This window comes from Cyprinodon variegatus, unplaced genomic scaffold, assembly GCF_000732505.1.
Source record: "Cyprinodon variegatus isolate N-32 unplaced genomic scaffold, C_variegatus-1.0 Scaffold452, whole genome shotgun sequence".
Lineage (NCBI taxonomy): Eukaryota > Metazoa > Chordata > Actinopteri > Cyprinodontiformes > Cyprinodontidae > Cyprinodon > Cyprinodon variegatus.
In genome coordinates, this window is record NW_015150905.1 from 555,558 (window position 1) to 577,414 (window position 21,857).

The 21,857-nt window shown below is 41.0% G+C and overlaps 1 protein-coding gene across 3 annotated transcripts; it reads left to right on the forward strand.

Moving 5' to 3' along the window:
- Positions 1-70: 70 nt before the first annotated feature.
- On the forward strand, positions 71-20,649 carry LOC107093897 (death-inducer obliterator 1-like). Of its 3 annotated transcripts, none has more exons than XM_015389221.1 (16): positions 71-171; positions 1,401-1,471; positions 2,877-3,903; positions 6,263-6,686; positions 6,932-7,294; positions 10,108-10,330; positions 12,319-12,862; positions 12,960-13,119; positions 13,226-13,342; positions 13,851-14,000; positions 14,212-14,371; positions 14,455-14,968; positions 15,076-15,223; positions 15,314-15,403; positions 15,491-15,686; positions 16,988-20,649. In XM_015389221.1, the coding sequence occupies exons 3-16, from the start codon at positions 3,029-3,031 to the stop codon at positions 20,467-20,469; spliced, it is 7,446 nt and encodes a 2,481-aa protein (XP_015244707.1). In that variant the 5' UTR covers positions 71-171; positions 1,401-1,471; positions 2,877-3,028; the 3' UTR covers positions 20,470-20,649. The 3 variants fall into 3 exon arrangements, with proteins under 3 accessions (XP_015244707.1, XP_015244709.1, XP_015244708.1); XM_015389223.1 differs by having other exon boundaries at positions 13,851-13,952; XM_015389222.1 differs by having other exon boundaries at positions 6,935-7,294.
- The last annotated feature ends 1,208 nt before the right edge of the window (positions 20,650-21,857 follow it).

Sequence of the window (21,857 nt, forward strand, 5' to 3'; positions counted from 1 at the left end):
CTGAACTTTCTGAGTCAACCCAGTTCACCTCCAGACCAGCGGGGGCGCTGTAACAAGAGTACCGTTTAATGTAAACCGTCAGCCATCTGCCGCAGTTAGCAGTAGATCCAGCGGGATTGGAAAATGGAGGATTGAGAATTGAGAGCGTATCGCGGCCTTTCTAAGAAGTTGGTGGGTACATGTAAAACATTTCAGCCTCATGTGAAAGAATATTTAGCGTTTATAGAGATTCATCAAATGTTACTGGATGCAATAATACAGTTTGAAGAAACAGACACTGAACAACGGGTTTCGGACGATAGCCAAATCAGTTAAGCTTTTCAAAATACCTGCGTCATTGATACCCTAAATGTATCCGACTGGACAGAGTGAGCATATTTATTATAGTGATGGTGTCTAGCTGTCGATGTTGAGCTGTGTCGTCCATTAAAAGAGTCCTTTGATGTTATAGGATTAAAACGTATTAGCTGCTACGTAGGTTAGCCTAGCTTGCTGCCTGCGAATGCACGCTCTGGGGTGTTCGGCACCACGTTGGTAGACCAAACCATGAAGTCTAACCAAAGAAAATATGCCAATACACCCTGTTGTGATAAAAAAAAATAGTTATGCGATCTTTGTTTTTTCATTTGAATAATTTGTAGCGTCTGTGACGGCGTGGTACTGATTATATTAAACTAGCGGCACACGATGGTTTGGCGGATTGTCGTTTTGCGGCCATCGTTGCATAATGCGATTGCAAAGCGACGTACGCTCCTTGTATAACGTTTTACTTTTCGATTATCGAAAAATATTATATTAATAAACATGTATTTATCGTACTGATGTTATTATGAAGAGTTAATTCTGCGCTCATGTGGAAGGCCGTGTTCAGCCCCCGTTTGGATTGCGCTTAAAACTGCTGATCGTTTGCTTCAGTCAACAGTTAGCTGTCATCACCCAGGGTACTTTAAACCGACGGAGGGGATTTGATGTGGGGAAAAATGCATCATTTTTGCGTGACATTTATTTTTATTTTGCTCATGAGCCCCTCCCATTTTACGTACCAACCGTTTGTCCTCTCGTTCACGCGGCCAGGAGTCGTGACCGATAGCCTTGCTACAGCGCTACGTTAGCTACAGCTAATGAGAACGACCTATTGATATATTGCATGACTGTTCTAAGACAATGTATGCTAATGTTTCCATTTATTAACCTGTCATTGTGCATTTAATTGGATTTGGTAAATTGTTCACTCTTATATTTCCAAACTGTTCCTATTATCCAGATGTTTTGACTTTAGACAGAGATATACGCGTCTTATTTTCTCTTTCCGCCCAAGTTTATATGAGCACCTGAGATTTGCTCTCTATGTGGGGATAACTTCTCCTTCTAAATCACCTTTCCTTTCTTTTCCTTGTTAGAACCTGCATCCCTCTTCTGATAATTGATCTGATGAAATTAAGTTTGACAAGTCAACACTACTGAAGTGCAGGTATGGATAACAACAAAGAGTGATGTCTTTGTTTTTAAAGGCTTTCTTATAAGAACAGTGTTTTTTTTTTGTTGTTTTTTTTTTTCACAGTGCAGAAAGAGTAAACGGTTATGATTAAGATTTACGTTTGGTACCGACAACAGTAAAATGTGTAATATAGGGCAAGCTGACAGAATTGAAAAACTCCTGGATTTAACATTAGAATTTAGCCTATTTAAAAACTAAAAGATCAATGTTTAAGATATAAATGATCTTTAAATTTTGCGGAGGGGAAGTCCACAGAATCTGTGCAGGGTTAAAGGGCTGGTAATACTCACACAGCAGTGTGTCGCAGCTATGATCCAGATATTTTTGATTTATGCCCAATATTGAAGCGTGGTCTGCACTTTGTTATTCCACGCCACAACGCAAGGGGGACAATCACAAACTAGCTGTGGGTCTAGATACAGCCGAGGCAGTGAGCAAGTGGAAAAACGCAAGAGGCAACGAAGGGACATGAGGGTGAGAAAGCAGGGATCTAGGTGGAAAAAGGGTCCCAGCGTTCTCCCGCATCTCGCTCTTCTAGCTGGTTCAACTTCACGAGTCATTTTCCACAATGGCGCTTATACAAACAAAACAAGCCGGTAAGGTACGAAGCAGGAAATATGCATAGTGTAGAGCACATGTAGATTTGACCAATCAGAGATTTCTGAGCTTTAACCAGCCTTAAGTCTGGTTTTTGCTTACCCCTCCAAAATAGTAATTGACCGCAGATAGGAGGTCTCTGATTACGCATAACTTGCATAATCAGCGTGCTTGCCCGTCTTGCGTTGTGGCGTGGAATAACTTAGTGCAGAACACGCTTCAATATTGGGTATTGATCAAAAATATCTGAATCATACCTGTGACAAACTGCTGCGGAGTATACACAGCTGTTTAGTTTTCTCACTTATTAAGAATAAATCAATGAAAGAAATATTTCAGTATTTGTCAGATATGAATCTGCAATACAGATAATATATATACTTGGGATATTTACCACAGTATTAATTTATGTACTATTATTTTTGATGCAAACAATTTAAGTTATAAACTTTTATTCTCTATTTAAAAAATCTGCTTCATTGCAACATGTTTGAGCTGCCTTTGTCTCTAAATATGTTGTGAGTATTAGAGGCATATTTAAAAGACATAGAGGGTTTCCAGCTCTGTATAGCTGACAACAAAAGTTGCTTAGTGACAGTCATTCTGAGATTTTGCTCTGGATGTCGTTGAAACAATCTCCCTCATGTTCTTTGTCTTTTAGATTAGGTGAAATATAATGCAATCAATATTTTGTCAAGTTGTCTTTCTTTTAAAATACAATTGAATCAGTGCCTTTAATGTCATAGTTCATTGGAATGATTCTTTGTCATTGCTTTTGCAGGCTATCAAAAATTGGCTAATGCACAAAAGCTGCTTTTCCAAATGAGTTTGAAGATGAAGCTAAAGAGTTGCTAAAGCAGCCAGCTGCACCTTTAAAGGCCCAAACCTAAAGTGAAGAGGATTTGGAGTTTCTGTTGGTTTTAACAGAGCAAAATGCCAGTGGAGACGACCGACAGTCCTGAAAACCGCTGCCCTGTACGGCGCAGTGGCAGGCAGCCCAAGCGAACGGACAAACTAGAGGAGTTCCTCATGACTGCCAAAAGGGGCTCCAGAAAAAGTGCTCCTCCTAGTGTTGAAAGTGGTGATCCCCCTTCCCAAACCCCAACAGATGCAGAAACGGCATCTGAAGCTAGTTTTGATGGAAATGCGGACTCCAAGATAGTAGAGGACAAAGCAGATTCTCCAGAGAGGAGGACACGAAGTAGTGCAAAGAAACAGGTGCAGAAGAAAACTCAAGGAGGCAGACAGACGAGATCATCTGCAGGGAGAGTAATGGTTAAAGAAGAGGGGAGCTCTGAGAATGAGGATGATGGGAAAGATGATAAGAGTGGTCAATCACAAGATGGCAGCCAGGGGATGGAAGAAGGCAAACCGGATCCTGCCTCTAAGGCTATAGAGAGCATCAAGGCAGCAGAGGACTCTGAGAAGACGGTTCCCCAAGAGACCAATGTAGGGGGGGCTAAAAGTGAGACAGAGAAGGAGACGGATGAAGAGGACACTGAGAAGTCTGAAGTGATGACTCGCAAACCAGTCAGGACCTATGTCAACAAGAAAAGGGTTTCTCAGAAGAGCCCCGTGGCAGCCAAACCTCCACCTGTAAGCAGAAATACTGTACCTGCTAAGAAGGAAGCAAAACCCAAAGCTGTTGGAAAAATTAGTAAACAAGAGACAACGGAGGAGGAGGACGACGATGATGAATCCTTCACTTCATCATCTTCATCTTCGTCCTCATCGTCAAATGAGTCCGACGACGGAGGCTACGACCCCAACGCACTATACTGTATCTGTCGCCAGAAACACAACAAACGGTTTGTTTCTCTCATTAGATGGTTTCTTTTACTCGCAGCTTGTTCGGTGTCTAGAAAAGAAGTAGCCTAAGTCTTGATCATCTTGTGTTTTGGGGGTTACATTGAGAAACAAATGTTTTTATTGAGACTTTATCTGCAGGTCCAACACAAAAGTAGCTCTTAGTTTGCCAACAAATTTGATAGATTCAAAAAAAATTCTTCAAAAATAAATTTATGAATTCAAAGTAGACGTATACCAAAAACCAATCAAACATATATTAAGTTATAACACCAGTATATTTATATGAATGCCAACAACAAAAAAAAACATATTATAATAACACTTTACAAAAACAAAATCTAATGTCATGTACAGGTTTAGTTTTTGTACATAAATCTTGCCTGTCTGAGGCTTTGTGAAGGTAAATGTGTATTTTGCATTGTCATATATTGTGTCACAAACCTAAAAGAATTATGTTTAATAATGGAGAAGATATTGCTCCGCTTTATATTTTTTTATTATATTAAAACAATTTTTTTCTGATGTGTTTATTTATGAGCAACTATGCAAATTAACAAACGTCTAGAAAGAGTACACTATATTATATCATTTTCCATGTCAATCTCAGATTGTTCTTCTTTGCCTTTTCTAAAAAGTGCTTTAAAGCCGTCCTACCTGTCTTTATCCATGCTGGGTCAGATCTTGACGATTGAAAAAGGAGGCAGGGAAGGCAGAATAAAGCTACGTGCTGCTTGCCAAGCCTTCTTGCTAGACCAGGTCCTGGAAAAGGACGTTTCTTGCACCACGTTTCTCTCTTTCTCTCCAATGCGTCTCCAACTCCCGCGACTCGAGTTGTCAATCAACCATCTGCGCTGTGACGGGAGGTAGTGAGCAAACACACTTCCTGTCAGCTCAGGGCGCTGCTCTCCTGCGCCCCGAGCTCTCCTATACCTTTGTATTGCAGGGGAGCTACTGCGCATTTACGAAAATACATCACTAATCCGATGAAAAATGGAGTTTAGTTTAGTTTATTTAGGATCCCCATTAGCTGTAGCAAGCTACAGCTATTCATCCTGGGGTCCAACAACAAAACATGAAATAAAAAATTACAAATGAAATAAAATTATGTGGACATTAAAACAACATCTCCCATAATCTATACATATACATATATACACATACATACACAAACTAATCAAAACAAACTACAAAGCACAGCAAGTGAAAAAGACTGTGTACTCCCTCACAGTCCTAATTGTGTTTTACCTCTATATTTAATAAATGTTCTTTCAATGATTTTTTAAAATTTCCTTAAATCAGTTATCAGTTTAATGTAATTTGGCAGTAAATGAGTGACACTTTACTAGCCATTAAAGATTAAATATTTATCTTGCACATCTAAAAAAAAAAAATATATATATATATATATAGAGCTATATTTCGAAATATTTTAAATTTTAATTTAAAATTAAATTATATATATAAAAGTTTTTTCTTAATCAGGGTCATTGGATGTGCGCCCTCTATTGGCCAGCCGCCACTGTTGCTATTTGCATGCAGGCATCTGGAAGCAGGGACTATTTGGGATTCCCCATTCCAAGTTTCAAGTCTTTCGCTGTTTTTTTATTTTTTTGTTGCTGTTATTTAGCTTCCTTCATCTCCACTGCCTTCTCTGAATAAAATGGTCCCTACATCAACCATGTTTAATCAGGGTTGGTGTGTGTTATAGACAGTGTTTTAGTATATATTTTTTTTTTCCATTTTAAATTTTTTTCACTGCAATCATTGTTTTTTTGCGTGTCCTCTGACCAGAGTGCTTTTCTTCCATGTCTACTGCTGTCCACATGACTTGTGTTAAATTGCAAACAGGAATTCTTATGGCTTACTAAACAAGGGCCTCTCTCTTGACTTCCTTTCATAAAAAGGACAAATTTAGTGTCACTAATGTCCCTCTACATTTTCAGATGATGGATTAAATATTTGTTCAGAAGAAAGCTGAAATTTAGTATATTTCCCTTTTAATTTCTAAGTGTTGGCTCTTTTGGTGTGGTTCTGTTTGCATGCTTTCAGAGCAGTTGGATTTATGCTGAAAGTATCACTGACATTGGGTTTCCAGGCTAAATAGGAAATGTCCTCTAGTTTTATTTAGATCTGCTACGTCATGTTGGTCAAACACAAAATCCCATTAAACATGGTAGGTGTAACTGAAGATGTGAGAAACCAGTGAATCTGTGTGTTTGTGCAGCACTACAATTCTAAATGCTTCTGTTAGCTAATCTCCACATTCACTTTAGTGAAGATAAGGCAAAAAAATCACCTTTGTTCTGCCATTTGTAGCGTTGTGAGAATCTGGTCTGTTTTATGTACGATGCTCCACAGGTTTATGATCTGCTGTGATCGCTGTGAAGAATGGTTCCATGGAGACTGCGTGGGCATTACCGAGGCCCGCGGACGTCTGATGGAGAGGAACGGAGAGGACTACATCTGCCCCAACTGCACAGCAAAGAAGAACCAAGTGGTCAGACCTGCCACATCTATCCTCCCTACGAGCACAGAGATGGCAAAACCCCGAGCCGACGCTGCTTCTCTGATTATTGCTCCAGCTGCTGCCTCCTCCTCTGTGGAGAAAGGCCCAGGCAGCGGGGCAGGTTTAAATCCGTCAGCTGTTCAGCCTGTGGCGCCCCCTCCGCCTTCCTCAGCAAGCGGGGCAGAAGAGAGAGCAGCTGAAGATCAGGGCATCAAAGGCAGGATCGAGAAGGCTACTAATCCATCTGGAAAGAAGAAGATAAAAATCTTCCAGCCGGTAGGTGACTGCTGCTGGAAACATCTGTGTCACTGTTTGTTGCTTAATGTCATGAGAGCCAACAAAAGAAATTCAACAAAATCTTTTATTGTAAAAATAGTTACCCAGATGTTGTCTTTGATATGTTTGTAGGCACATTTACTCACTGTTTGCACCAATTAAAGGCTATCATTTAGATTGTAAGCTTAGGTAAAAAAAATGGGGTGATATGTTGTCTGTTAATTTCATTCCACACTGATCTGAAGCAGGCTATTCATCAACCGGCTGAGCCGAAACCAGACAAAAACGCTGCTTCAGCTGGGGAGCCGAAGGTCGCATCCGCAGCAGAGCAGAAAGCTCCACCAGAACCAGAGCAGAGGGTTGAAACTACGGTTGAAGTGAACACCTCTCCAGTTGTGGAGGTGGCTGAGGAGAAGGCAGAAGATGACTCCTCCCTCCCTAAATGCATTGGTCCTGGCTGCGACAGCATCGCCCAGCCTGACTCTGTGTACTGTGGGAATGACTGCATCTTGAAACACGCCGCAGCCGCCATGAAATCCATCACTGATGTCAAAGAACCCAAGCAGAAGGACAAGCCCAAGCCTCAGAAAAACAAGGCTGCAGCAAAGGTAACCTGGACCACCTGAAATGGTTTCCCTAAAAGCACCTTTGTGATGTCTAATAAGAGTTAAAGAGAAGAAACCTTCCTTAGAAGCTGTAAATAACTCCAGATATGTGGTATTAAATCTTTGTGTCAGAGAAATGGATGTTTTATCTTAGCATCAATTAATACTTTGATTGTTTGATCTATTAAAATCCAGGACTTGAATGTAATTTAAATTCTACCTTCATAGATTTATTCTCACATCCACAGTTCAATCTCAGAAGGAGGAAACGGGTTCTAGGCTGTGTCAAGTCTGCTTATTGTGCTCATTCTGTAGTAGTTTTTAACAATACTCTAAGATAAGTAAATGAGGATTTACTGTTTAACTGAGACATCATAGCAATATCTTCAGAATATGAACATGTTTGCTCTGCATCACAAAACTCATCTTTTGGGAACCATTGAAAGTAAAATAAAATGAACCATCCCTTGCTTTTGTATGTTAAATCTTTGGAAAGCAGCCTCCAGTATTTCTTCTATTAAAAGAACTGATTGGATGCCCTATTTGCTAGGCTAGGGAATGGGTGCCATGCACACAGTTTGAGATTTGGCCTATTTGGATGGACTATCATTGCCTTTCCTGCCTGCAGAGGATGTAGCTTTCTGATGGCTGGGGATACTAAAGCCCACAGAGATTATTAAAGCCAGAATACAGCGGGTCAGCCATAAGACCATCATCTAACTATATTCACCAACTGTTCTATCATTTAAATGTTTTTGTTGTTGTTTTCTTATGATGTGGAACCCTCAAGTCTCATCTAAACAATTTTTTTGTGATTTCTATTGTGAGAAACAAGCTATTTTACTAATGCTGTTTTTCCTCAGATAAAGACTATTACAGGCTATCTTGTGATGGTATGAAATGTTAAAACTTGAAAGAAACCTAAAGGATTAATATGTATAACAATTTATTTCTTACCTTTTTAAATGTTTTATGTCCAAACCATTGAGATCCCAATAGAATTGATGTTGGTAAACCAGCTTTTGTTTGCCTGATCTTTTTTTTGTTTGTTTTTTATTACCCCGATTTGAACGTCAACATCAACTGTTTTTCTGCTTCCACAAGAAGAAAAACTGGTTCATTCAGAAATACACTTGAATATGACATAAAGATGTTTTTACAGCATTCTAAACAGATGATGGAGCACTTCTGTTTGAACTTATAACCTATTATTCACTAACCATTTTTTCCCCACAGCTTGTGAGCAGAGACATCCGCCGTGTTTTAATGCTCTGAAGCTCAGATTTGGTGTTCTTTAGTTTGATTGAACCTTAAAACAAGACGATAATCCGTATAGAAGTTGCATACAACTTTTTTTTCCCTGCAAACCTGATTTTAACTGAAATTTTAACACTTATTATTTTTTTTTATTGATAATAATAATAAACAATTGAACTTCATTGATCTCACATTGGAGAAATGTACCCCTGCATTTAACCCATCCCCTTTGGAAGCAGTGGGCTGCCATTGTGTGGCACCTGGGCAGCAGTGAGGTTAAGAGTTTTGCTCAGGAACCCGGAGTGGAGGCTGTGGGGATAGAACCGGATACCTGCAGCCCTCTCCGAACACAAGCTCACTGCTCCAACTCACTAGGCCAACATGTTTATATTGAAAGAACTTTGAAAATGTGGGAAGTTTGGATTTTTGGTGCAATATAAGCCGGATGTATAAATGCACACTGGTATAGTGTTGAAAAAAGGACGCATCTAAAAGTGACAATGAAGTGGATAAACTAGTGAAGACCAAGGAAGATTTTATTTGAAGTACAGCAACATTTAAGTTAAACATTTGTTGTTAAATAAAAAGGAGAAGAGATCTGATGCTTGTTAAAACACCTGGACAGCATAAAAAAGAGGATCCTTTCTATTTGGTTTTTGCTTTAAATATAATCTATATCCTGCTTATAATCCACCCCTTAAACTGTATTTTTAAGCAAAAATTGATTATAGTCCGTTTTTCTTCATATTTTGAATCTGAATTGATCTGGTCCATCATGCAGTGTTTACAAATGCAGCTGGCAGGGTCAAACGGGGGCCGCCCAGCAATCCTTTAAACGTGTCTCAACTTAAACACTGAGGGGGTAATCAAGTCAGTCTATTTGGCAGGACCCAATCAGTAACACAGTTAAACCATATTACTAGTTTTAAGTTGTTCTATCATCGGATGAGCAGAAAATATTCTTCATGGATTTTCAGTAAATTTTTCCAGGTTATCATGACTACCACATAATGATAAAGGTGCTTCTTCCTTTGGTCCAGCAGAGACTTAATCCTACCAACACCATGCTCTCTCCCTTAACTCTTAACATGTCTAGCAAAACTGTGATACCAGCTTAAATGTAATTTATAATGTTCCAAGCCGGATTCTCTCCACTCAGATTTTAATAATCAATACGGCTGCTTTTTTTTGTTTAACTTTGTCAGGTTTGCTGGAATAAACAATTTATTTTTGTAGGCTGTATCGCATTAAACCTGCAGCACAAATGGTACTGAATGATTTCTATTTGCTGTACCATTTCAAGCCAGAGAGAGAAATGTTAATTGTATTATCAGTGTTTGTGAAAACTTTTCTTTGAGTCCACCGGAGCAACTTTTGTCACATTGCTGAAGAAAAGGTCTGAATTAACCTTGTAAAAAGTTTTGTGGTCTTCTGATGAGCAGCTGATCTGTAAGACCAGATAAATGTATCATATTTTTTGAATGAAATGTATAAATGAATATAAGCAACTCTCCGACTCAACGAAACTTATGAACACGTTTTTGTCCTCGTCTTTCTAGAAGCCTGGAGGCAGTGGAAAGGCTCAGAAGAAGACCCAGAGGGTGTCGGACAGTAGCAGCGACGAAGACTTCAGTCCGGATCCAGATGAGGACGACGAAGACCAATATGCTGAGGAACACCCGCCGCCGCCGTCCACTGCTTCCTGGTCCAGTGACCATAATTACATTGCAGTAACACCAGAAAAGACTACACCCATATCACCAACAGTGTTAAACAAAAAGTGTATGTATCTCCTTGAAGGTCTAGTCCTGCTGTTTAAGCTGCATTGTTGTTTTTCTGGTATTTGTGTGGTTCCTCTTATGCTTACCTCAAGTGGAGAGAATCGGGTTTATCTAAGAGAGAACATCATGAACTGGTCTGTGCAAAGAAATCTGATCTAATTTATTTATTGCATAATGAATGTTTTGCAGCAGGTAAGTAAGAAGTTAAAGTGACTACTGTTAAAAGGGACGTATAACGACAAACTGCACTTATATTTGTTGGCTCAGGAGGAGCGCACTGAAGCCTGAAACTGGCAGCATTAAAATCTTAAATGCCTTATTTATAATAAATAAATAGAATATTAGCTTGAACACTGAGCTTTCTACCCCATGAGAGTACAATAATCACTCTAGCATCTTGGCTTATAATAACCACTTCAGAAATATTTGGGAGACACTAAAGGGGGGGGGAATGTTTTGGGCTTTTTAATTTATTTTTTAATGGGATAATTAGTTTGGTCAAATGAAGTTGATTTGCAATTAGGTGTCACTCTTGGCTTCCTTTAAGAAGTCTCAACGCGTCCCACAGCTGTGCCTCCTCCTGCAGGTAGGTCGGCGCTTCTGCAAATGGCTCATGTTGAGCTGGCGCTATTAGCAGTTAAACATCAACTTTTCTGCCCTTATTGTTTGGGGTTCTAAGATGTTTGAAGTTGTTGATTCATATTGAATATGGTACACCACTTTTCCTAAGTGACTGGCTTTAAAATAAAAGGTGATAAACTGATTTTTGGATGCCTCCATTGATTTTAAGCACTGTTGGCTTGCTTTTGGATGTCTTGACTGGTTCAGCTGAAGCAGAAGAAGTTTATATAAAAGTTATAATCTCCACCCACTGTTTATGGAAGAACGCAAGACTGAGAAGCACAGAGGGGGAAAAGAGCAGCTTCTGTGAAGACAAGATCCTGGAGATAAGTGAAGATCTGCCAATTTCACAAGGGATTGGAAGACTGAAGAGGACACAAGGAGGGAAAAAGCTGGCTTCAACAGTCTCCTAGATATTTCTGGAATGGATTTGATGCATGTAAAAGAGAACATGAGATAAGCTCTTACTGAAAACTTCCCTAAAGGCATTAACTGGATGGAGTATACAGTCAGGGTTACATAAGTATATGCTGTCAGATTAGGAAAGCAGTTTGTTCAGCTGTTTTTGGGCCACAGGGCTAAAGTAGCTCATTGGATTGTTCCCTAAATTTACATAATTTTATATCCAGAAAACAATGTTGGTGGTTTTCTGTTTTCTAGATAAGACATATACTACTAGGAGGTTAAAATCTAAGCTAGTGCTAGTTTGAACTCTACTTAAATGAAAGTTTGAGAAATGTCAAAGTGAGCAGATAAGGGTTTTGTTTTTCTACACAATGTGGTCCATTTAGATGAATGCTTTAGACACTGGTTATAAGTTGCTCAGCTATAAAAAAAAAAAAAATCATCTTCGAAATTAAGGTTAACTTTCTTAAATTATTTATCAGTCCAGTTGTTTAATGAATGTGTTGAACCCTTCTCTATCCACTCATAAATATCACATTGAATGTTGTTATTTAGATGTTTCTGCTAATAAGTACACAGACAGACTTGTTTTTCACATAATCTGTCTGGGTTTAAGAAGTTTGGATAAAGAACACATTTCGTTTATTTTTTTTTTTCAATTTATAGATCCATTTCAGATTTTTTATTTATTTTATTTTAAAGCTGGTTGGCTTATCCAGCGGGCGTTTACTTCAGCAGCCATTAATAAAATGTTTGGGTTTTTTTTTCGTGTGTGTGTTTGTCAAGATTTTAAAGATGTTGTAAGCATTGGACTTATGGCTTTCTGTCAGTGACTGATATACTGATTTAAGATGATCTTGATTCATGTTTCAAGATCAGTTTGAGCCATTGGTTCACAGCTGCTGATCTAGTGAAGATTGTGCTGACTTTTTAAAAACATTGGGTTCTGTTCTTGGTCTGCAGCTCCCCCCAAAGAAGAGAAGAAGACAGAGAAGGAGCAAAGCCCACCTCCTGAGAAATCAAGCAAAGCATCTCCGACTCTACGCAAAGGAAAAAAGAAATCCCCTGCACAAAAAAACACTGCCGTCGCCTCTAAGACCAAGAAGTCCTCTCCGCAAGCTGGCAGCTCGAAAGTCTCCAAGAAACAGACGGCAGCCCCGACTAAAGCTGCTGAAAGTTCCAAGAAACCAGGCAAAGCGTCTGCTCCAGCCGCATCTCCGTTTTCTTCAGGTCCCATTCATGCCACAGGGGCTATCAGAGTCACCAAGTCTAACTTCACTATTCCTAAAAAGCAGCCTCAACAGAAAGACTCCACTTCTCAGAGTCAGCCAGAATCTTCACGAGCACAATCCTCTTCAGCGTCCTCAACTCCATCCAGCCACTCCTCATCTTCCCGGTCCTCCCATCCACATGTACCAACCTCTCACACTTCACCTGTGAGGCCACCAGCTAACAACCAGATGAGGCAGAACATCCGACGCTCACTCACTGACATTCTCTTCAAGAGGTGGGTACCTTAGATCCAGATTCTATTTCCTTTTCGTTTTTAATGCTGGGATGTTTTTCTTTGATGTTTGAGAATGTCTTTTTTTTCCCCCTGTTAGGGTGAGTGACAGCGACGATCTAAAAATGACTGAAAGTGAGGTGGGAAGACTTGCATATTCCATTGAGAAGGAGATGTTCAACCTCTGCCTGAGTACTGACAGCAAGTACAAGAACAAATACCGGACCCTCATGTTTAACCTGAAGGACCCTAAAAACAAGGTGAGGCAACATGAACACACATGCTTGGGTGGTAAGGATTCATTACATCTCTACAAGGTAACAGCTTCTGTTTTGTGTTGCTTAGCGAACGATGTGATTGTTGCAGGGTTTGTTCTACAAGGTGATTGGCAGACAGGTCACGCCTTTCAGACTGGTGAGACTAAGTGCTGAGGAGCTGCTCTCCAAGGAAATTACAGAGTGGAAAAAGCCTGAATCTGCTGAGGTAACAAGCGTCTCTATTTAAGCTACAAGATTATCTTCTTGACATCACAATATAGTCTAACAATTAACATTGTCATCACTTTAGCTTCTTTCACATTTTGAGCTTTTTAATTTTTATGTAAAGATCCAACACAGGATGGTGCAAAGTTAAGATGTTTGTGAGCTGCTCCCATCACTTTGATGCTCCTTAGTAAATGTCATTACAGTAAATTTCCTTTAGTGGCCTAAAAGGCAGTGGCACTACCTTAAATACACCATTCTATAGGTAAAACAGAATGGTGGCTGCATTATGCTGTTGGGCTGTTTCATTTCAGCGGGACAAGGGAAGGCGGGTGGATATTAAATATAGGAATGTTATGGAGAAAACAATGAAAGTCCTCTAATTTTTTGTTGATCTGTGCTTTTATTTAATTGAAATTTAGTTGTTGGATTATTAAGGGAGTCACACCATTCCTTTGCTGAATGAAAATATCGGCATTATGGCACATCTTTACATTTTTTATCCTCAGGGTCATTCTCGGACCCATTCCGGGCATTCCAGACATGGAAGTAGGCCGGACTCTGGCTCCCACAGCGTAGACATGGAGGATGCTCCCCCATCTGATGCAGATGTATGTATCTCTGCCACTGTGTCATCTTTCCGCTCTGGTTCTTCTGCAGTAAGTGGGGGAAAGCTTCTCTTCTGCATCTTTCCTGCATGGAGTTTTTGCATGCCAAAATCTGAAACGTAGATTTCAAACATTTGCTGCCTTTTGCAACTTCCTCCTTTGTTTTTACCTTTATCTTACACACTAAAGTCTCATGGTAGTGCATACAAATTTGAGAATTGTACACGCAAAATTTGATGTGAATCCTCCTTTGCCTCCTTAGGACCAAGATGAGGCAGTCTCCACTCCCTTGGCAGCAGCCCAGCCGTCTGCTGAAGGGAACAGTGGCACCGGCATGGTCGATGTTTTCAGCAGCATGCTCAAAGACACAACTTCTGAACACAAGACTCATCTTTTTGACCTCAACTGTAAAATTTGCACAGGTAAGAAAGGTTACAGTTTGTATACTGTCAATGTTATTTACATTTTTCATTGTCAGATTAATGCTTTAGAACGTTCCTTTTAGGACAAAAGGCAGAAGATGAACCTGCATCCAAAAAAGCCAGGCTTTCTAATAAGCCAGACATCAAGCCACCAAGACAAGAGTCAAGGTCATCAAGGTCTGGAGACCCACCTTCTGCCAGCCCAGCAACATACCCTCCCCTGGAACCATTAACATCCCACCCACCAGTCCCTTCATCCTACCCCTCCAACACTGGACCAGTTGCTCCTGAAACTCCACAGCTCTATCAGGAGGATCCAAGCGTCATGGCGCCTCCCGCTCAGACCCCTGTGCTCGTTAGTCCAGCCGTCTCTTCTGTCAGCATCTCTCGCAGAGACCCTCGCATGGCTCGACTTAGCTCTGCTGTGAGCGTGGCGCCGCTGGCCCTTGAGAAACCCACCAGTAACACAACAGACTCGATCCCAGTACCAGTTCCTGTTACTGCTTCTGTTGCTCCTGCAGTGGATATTAAAGTACCTCTGCCAATGCCTCCAGCTCCACCTTCAGCGGTGGCTGTACCCAAATCGTCTAAGAAAAGGTGGTGTATCTTTTGGATGATATTACAACTGAAAATATTGATCTGTGATCTTCTCTTTAAATTAACGTTAAACACTGTCTAAAATGGAGTTGGTTTTGATTTTACAGCTCAGCTGAACCTCCTCCTGAGGGGGAAACGGCGATCTTCTTGCACGGCCAGGAGACTATATGGAAGGGATTTGTTAACATGCAGTCAGTCGCTAAGTTTGTGACCAAAGCTTATCTGGTTTCAGGCTCCTTTGAACACCTGAAAGAGGTATAATTCTCATATTTATATTAAGTAGATTTCATTTTATTCAAGTTTATCTAAACATTGGTTCTGTTTACCTTTGTCAACGGGGCACAGGATTTACCTGACACCATCCATATCGGAGGCAGGATTTCTCCCAACACTGTTTGGGACTATGTTGGAAAGCTGAAAACTTCACTCTCTAAGGTTTGTTTTATGCAAGAATAAATGGGCCTTGAGCTGCGTTTTGATATTCACATATATTGCTTCAATTTCTGTTTTTGTTCTTTTCAGGAGCTGTGTCTGATCCGTTTCCAGCCAGCCACAGAGGAAGAGGAGGTTTCTTATGTCTCCCTCTTCTCTTACTTCAGTAGCAGAAGGAGATTTGGCGTGGTAGCTAACAACAACCGTCGCATCAAAGACCTTTATCTCATCCCACTGGCATCAAAGGACCCTTTACCCTCCAAACTATTACCGTTTGACGGGCCAGGTAAGCATTTAGAAGGGATTCTAGAAATACTGTTGATGTTACTTGGTGTTGTTTTGGTAATAGTAATTACTGTGAATTTGTTTTTTGCTTTGTTTCTTTCAACATGTGGTGAGTATATATTTATGTTTCTGACTGGAATGAGAGCTTTTTTTTAACTGTAGAGGGTGCTCATGCTGCTTTTTGAATCTACCAACATGTTTGTATTATCTTCTGTATTCTCCTTTGTGTATATGAATTTGTGTAACACATTTTCAATAAAGATTTCCTTACAGATTGGTGCCTTATCATCCATTCTCAGTCTGTTGTTTCTAAAGATTTAAGTCATATATGTGTTAAATACTTATCTGATGAATAAATTGCTTTAAATTGAGTCGTCAGTCAGTCTTTCTTTTAAGCTGCCGCCCTTGCGATGAGATGCTTCACTGCAGAGGAATAAAGATGTATTCAAAGGTTTCAGTCTAAACAAGCAGCAACTAAAGTTTTTAGCAAGTGGTTAATTAAAAGGAATCCAATGAGTTTAACATCAAATTATTGTGAACCGTTTCAGAACAGATTTAAAATGATAACAAGCACCCTTTAAGAGGAATATAGGTGTTTGCATATGTGCATGTGTTATTAGTAATATAGACAATTCTATGCTGAGTTTGTCGCATCTAATGCAAGATGTGCAAAAGCCTTAGTTGCTTTGAAGAATAAAATTTCTCACAAATTTCAGATAGTTCACCCTTACTGAACTGTTCAGATGCTTCAACAGCAGAAACAATACTTCCTATTTTATTTAAGGCCTGAACTGCCGATTTCAATCAATTATAAAAAAAAAAAAAGAAAATGGTTGCTGTTGTGGTTGTAGATCTGAATCCAGCAGAAAAGGAAATTACAAAATGTACCTCTTTGCGCCTTTAAGTCTCATTACTTTTGATTATTGTTACTGAACATAATTATCGATGTGTAAACTTGTTTGATTTCCTTATAGACTAGGTTTGGTTAATATTGATGTGTTTTATTTAACTGGGTAAAAGAAGGGAAAATTGGCTGGTCCAGTCTCTGAATTATAGTGTCTTTTATAAATTATTAAATTGTAGTACTCTATGTATACTCTTTATCTATATTTGCACTACTCTATTGTGTACTGTATATCTCCATTGCAGTGAAAAGAGCTACTCTTTGGTTCCTTTTTGTCTATAGAACTCTCGTTGCTCTCATTCCAGTCTTCCGTGTTTTAATATTGTTTGAGGTTTTTTGAGATGTATATATATATATTTTCAAGTTTATGACCTGATTGCTTTCTGTTTACATCTCAGGGCTTGAACCGGCTCGCCCCAACCTCCTCCTTGGATTGCTGATCTGTCAGAAGGACCGAAAGCGAGGTGGTGCACCAATTGAGACAGAGGAGAAACGCTCCAAGACTCAAACCAAAGACTCAGATGAACCTGGACTTCCAAAACCTGCCCCTGCAGTCAAATCAGACAGAAGCACGCGGCAGAGTCTTGAAATTCCCTTCAGCACAACTCCCCCAGGTTCGCCTCCATCCACCTCCTCTGAGACCCCTAGCAGCACGACAACTGCCCCGGTCTCTGTTCTCTCTTTGCTGTCGGCTATCAAAGCGCCAGACACCTCTGGCGCCCCAGGAAAGGATGCCACATCCAGCTCTGCTCCTGTCTCTGTAGCAGCTGCATCACCTCTTCAGACAATTCTTAAGATGGTCTTCAAGAACAAAAAGCAGGATTCAGATGCTTCTAACTCTCCGTCTGACCAAACTGGAGAACTCCCTGCCACTGCTACAATGTTAGACCCCATTGTTCAGCAGTTTACCCAGAATCCAAAGGAGAAACCAGTTGAAGAGGATGAAGATGACAGGCCGTATGATCCAGAGGAAGAGTATGATCCCAGTCGGGTCTTTAATGTGACCAAGAAGCATACTAACGAGTTAATCAAACCTGAGATCGTTAAGCAGCCTGAGGCAGTAGCAACTGAAGCCGATGATGTAGAGTATGATCCTGAAGATGATTCGATTTTTGATGAAGTAAATTCTTTGAAACCAGAACAAGCAAAGCCTGTAACTGAAAATGCACCTGATGCAAAGACGATTCTGGAAAATCTCAAAAGAATTGGAGAACAAGCATTGCAGAAGCAGGCAGAACAGCAAACACTGTCAACAGAGACGGCTGCTCCAGCTTTGATTCTTCCAAACACTCACTTACTGCAACTTGGCAAAAAGGTAGAAGAACTAGTTAAGTCGTCATCAGTTGCTCCTCTGACTAACCAGAGAAAAGATTTGAGACAGAGCAGGGATCCTCGTCAGGCTGTGGGCGATCAGACGCTGTTTGAACCTGAACATAAAGACACAGAGACAACTCCTCTAACGGAGCCTTCTCCCTCGGCACCCCTGGCACAAGACCCACTACAGCCTAAAGTGGAAGAAAACATTGATGCTTCACAAGGTACAGAGACATCGCTACCACAGGATGAGGAAAAAGATGACATACTTCCCTTCATGAAGTCAGAAGATGAAGAGGTGTCGATTCCTTTACTAGGAGAGAAAGTGGATCACGATATGGAGGTCAGCTACATGAGTGATAGAAAAAACAAAGCTAAGGAAGAGATTAAAGAGGAAACTGAGATGGACAAATACAGCGTTTGGCCAAATGCTGCAAGTATTTTAAAAGTCAGTCAGGATTCTGAGTACATAGAAAGTGGTCAAGATGTGTCTTCTTCAAGGTATCACAGAGAGTCTGCAGATAACTCCACTAGAACCTCTGCCATCCCAGTACTTACTCAAAGCACTATATCTGATACTCACTCTCGTCACATGTCGCACCATCAAACAGTTGGAGGCTTTGATAATGAGTACCAACCTAGAACTGACATTCCCTCCCAGTCTAGCTATCCCCCTCCCCACTCCATGCAGGGTCAGAACCTGATAATGAGGCCTCCACCTCCGTCCATGCTGCCACGCATGCAGGGTCCTCCTATGTCTGGTCCTCCTTCAATGCAGGGGCCTCCTCCAACTATCCACGGTCCACACCATAGTCATGCTCCCCCCCCACACCAAGGTGATGGCAACCAGCAATATGGCCCACCTCCACCATCCTACCCTCCCTACCAAAACCAGAACCAGTGGCTGAACACACAGCAACCGCCTCAGCAGCAGCAGCAGCAACCTCCTGGACCACCACTTCAGAATATCCTGCCACCAAGAGGACCACCCATGCCATTCCCTCCAGTTTCTCAAAGAGCACCTCCTCCCCAAATGTTTGATCCCTCCATTCCCCCTCAGCACATGGGACTACAAGGCCCACCGCCAAACATTCCCCCACGGCCAAATTTTGATGGACCGAACAGCGTACAGCCACCAAGATTCACAAGTCCTCTTCCTTTCAATTTCCCTGCTAACAGGGGTCCTCCTCCACCTTTCTCAGGACCACCACCATCTACACTCTTTGATTCTAGGCCCCCTCATCCTACACTCTTTCCAAGCCCCATGCCTCCCCCCCCCTCTCAGCAATATGGTAAAGACACTCCCAATAAATCCTTTAATCCCAGTATGGACCAGAATCCAAATCCGCCCCAGTATTTTAAAGAGAGTCTGGGTCCTCCAGGACCCTCTGCTTACCGTGGAGCTCCACCTGAACAGTATGAGGAGAGGAGAGGAATGCCTTCGGGCAGGGAATTGAGTGGACCACTCTTCAAACCACATAACCAGTATGGCAGTTCTAGGCCACCATCTTCACCACTAGAGCGTCGGCCTTTTGATGAATCCAGAGGACCCCCAGCTCAGGAGAATAGGCCCCAACTTTCCCACATTTCAGAACGATACCGTTTTGATTGGCAATCTGATGAGCCTAGACCTGTTCGCCATGGTATGCCAATGCTATTACCTCCTTCAGAAGGATCCTATGGCCCTCCAGGTCGCCATGGAGCCCAAAGTCCAGACCTACAGAGAGAGGACCAGTGGCGGCGTCTTTCTCCTGATAGGAGGAGAAGCAGCACCACCCACGAGGATTTGGAAGCTCGCAGCGGAGAACGTGGAGAGCGTTTGAGCCGCTTTGAAGTACCACACAGAGAACTTGGCTCTGGCTCACAGTCCTTAGACGATAGACAGAGAGAGCTTTCTGAAGACCGCAGGAGGGAAAGAGATAAGGAGAGTCCTCATGGTGGCAGGTCTTCCTGGGACAGGGGGGTAGGAAAGCGCTGGAGCCGGGAACAAGATTGGGACCGAGGCAGGGAGAGAGACAGGGAAAGGGAGAGGGATCCAGAGCGGGGAAGAGAAGGAGAGCGCAGCAGAGGGAGGGATAGTGAGAAGAGCAGAGAGCCAGAGGGAGAGAGACAGAGGGATCAAGACTCTGAGAAAAGGAGGGAGAGGGACAAGGACAGGGACAAGGAGAGGGACAGGGACAAGGAGAGGGACAGAGACAAGGACAGGGACAAGGAAAGGGACAGAGACCGGGACAGGGAGCGAGACAGGGAGCGAGACCGGCCTAGGGAATCTGACCGGAGAGACTATGACCGTGACAGAGTAAGAAACAGAGACAGAGAGCGAGACAGAAGACGAGATCGCTCAAGAAGCAGAGACCATGACCGGGATCGTGGAAAAGACCGGACAAAAGACAGAGAAAGAGACAAAGAACGGGAGAGAGAGCGGGAACGAGACCGGGATCGTGACAAAGACAGAGATCGTGACAGAGACCCGGACAAGAGGAGCAAAGAAAAGAGGTCGGACAAGAAAGAAAGTAAACGTGAGGCATCCAAGGAGAAAACTAAAAGCTCAGACAATGACAAGTAGACTTCAACTGTTTATAGACCTTTCATGTACTTAATTCTTCATCCAAGCATCACTATTAATGTGTACGAAAAGTATTTTTGTTGAATTTCATTTTCCAAATAACTTAAGTGGAAAAGGCTCTAAAGGATATAACAACAATCTTTATATTCTTTGTCACCTTAAGATTTGTATGTTTTTGTATTGCCTCCAAGTTGTTTTGGGAAAAGACATGGAGTAGTCCACCAAATCCTGACAGATTTACCCTTTTCTTGGTTGCAAAGTTTTTTGTTTGTTTTTTTCGGTGGAAAAAAAGTGATTGATCTAGATACCAATTACACTATGTAAATATGCACATATTTCTGTATATACTGATGTTTTTATCCAAACTTTTCTAAGTGGAGAAAGTAAAAGCCATATATATGAGGTGGAAAATGTAAAGGTTAAGACAGTGCTGTGGAGACGCGTCCAGCAGCTTTGAACTTAAAGCTTTTTATTAACAGTGTACATTACTTAGTGTTACTAAAAATGTCCAGTTTGTCTCAGCTCAACCGATTAAACCTGTCTTCTAAAGTTTTTGGTTATTGTTTCATTTCTTTTCCACTCTTAATTTAAACAAGGAGGTATGTCGTAATTTGCATGTATAATATTTAACAGCTTTAAGTATCAAAGTTCATGCTGAAGTTTATAGCTGCAATTTTTAAATGGATGAGTTATTATATAACCCAGTCTTGAAGCTACACTAAAACACACTGGGTGCTAAAGAGTGCTAAAGCTCCAACCGAAGTTAGAAGATATCCATAATTTACGGAAAACCCTTATTTGTGATTTTATTTGTACTTTTTTAAGCCTGAAGTCTTTATAATGGTTGTAAAGTACAAATTTATAATCTATGAACTGGAGACTAATATCAGCTGTCAAACTTCTAGAGCTCATACTGAATCTATTCAATCTACATAAAAGAGCTTCTAGATGATCCACCTTCAACATGTGTACAGCACAAACCCACAACCTATTATAGCAGAGTATAGGTTAATGTTTCTTTTGGAGTTAATCTAATACAGAGAACAATTCCTCAACTCATGCTTTTTAGTGATTGAAAAACATGGAAGCTAAATATAAGGAAGAAAAATGATAGGAAAAAGTATGCGTGTTTTTGTATGTCAAACTCAATACTTTATTCTTTCAAAAGGGAAATTAAGTTGAATTTTGCCCTTAAAGCAGCCTCCCACCAAAGATTCACTCATACACAAGGAAAGCGTTCTCAACCACGGATGCCTTTAGGGAATCTACCAGCTTTGCAGATCCCAACCCGCCTGATCTGAGACTGTATGAAATGTCCATATATCAGGGGTCTTTGTTGTTTTTCAGTTATTGTGGTCTTTATAAAAAATGTTTCTTTTGGGGTGGGA

Excerpts from the sequence above, each read along its gene's own strand:
- LOC107093897 (XM_015389221.1), top strand. The coding sequence starts at position 3,029 with ATGCCAGTGGAGACGACCGACAGTCCTGAAAACCGCTGCCCTGTACGG. Across the intron at positions 14,001-14,211 it reads TCCGCTCTGGTTCTTCTGCA|GACCAAGATGAGGCAGTCTC; the intron begins GTAAGTGGGGGA and ends TTGCCTCCTTAG. Across the intron at positions 15,224-15,313 it reads CCTTTGAACACCTGAAAGAG|GATTTACCTGACACCATCCA; the intron begins GTATAATTCTCA and ends AACGGGGCACAG.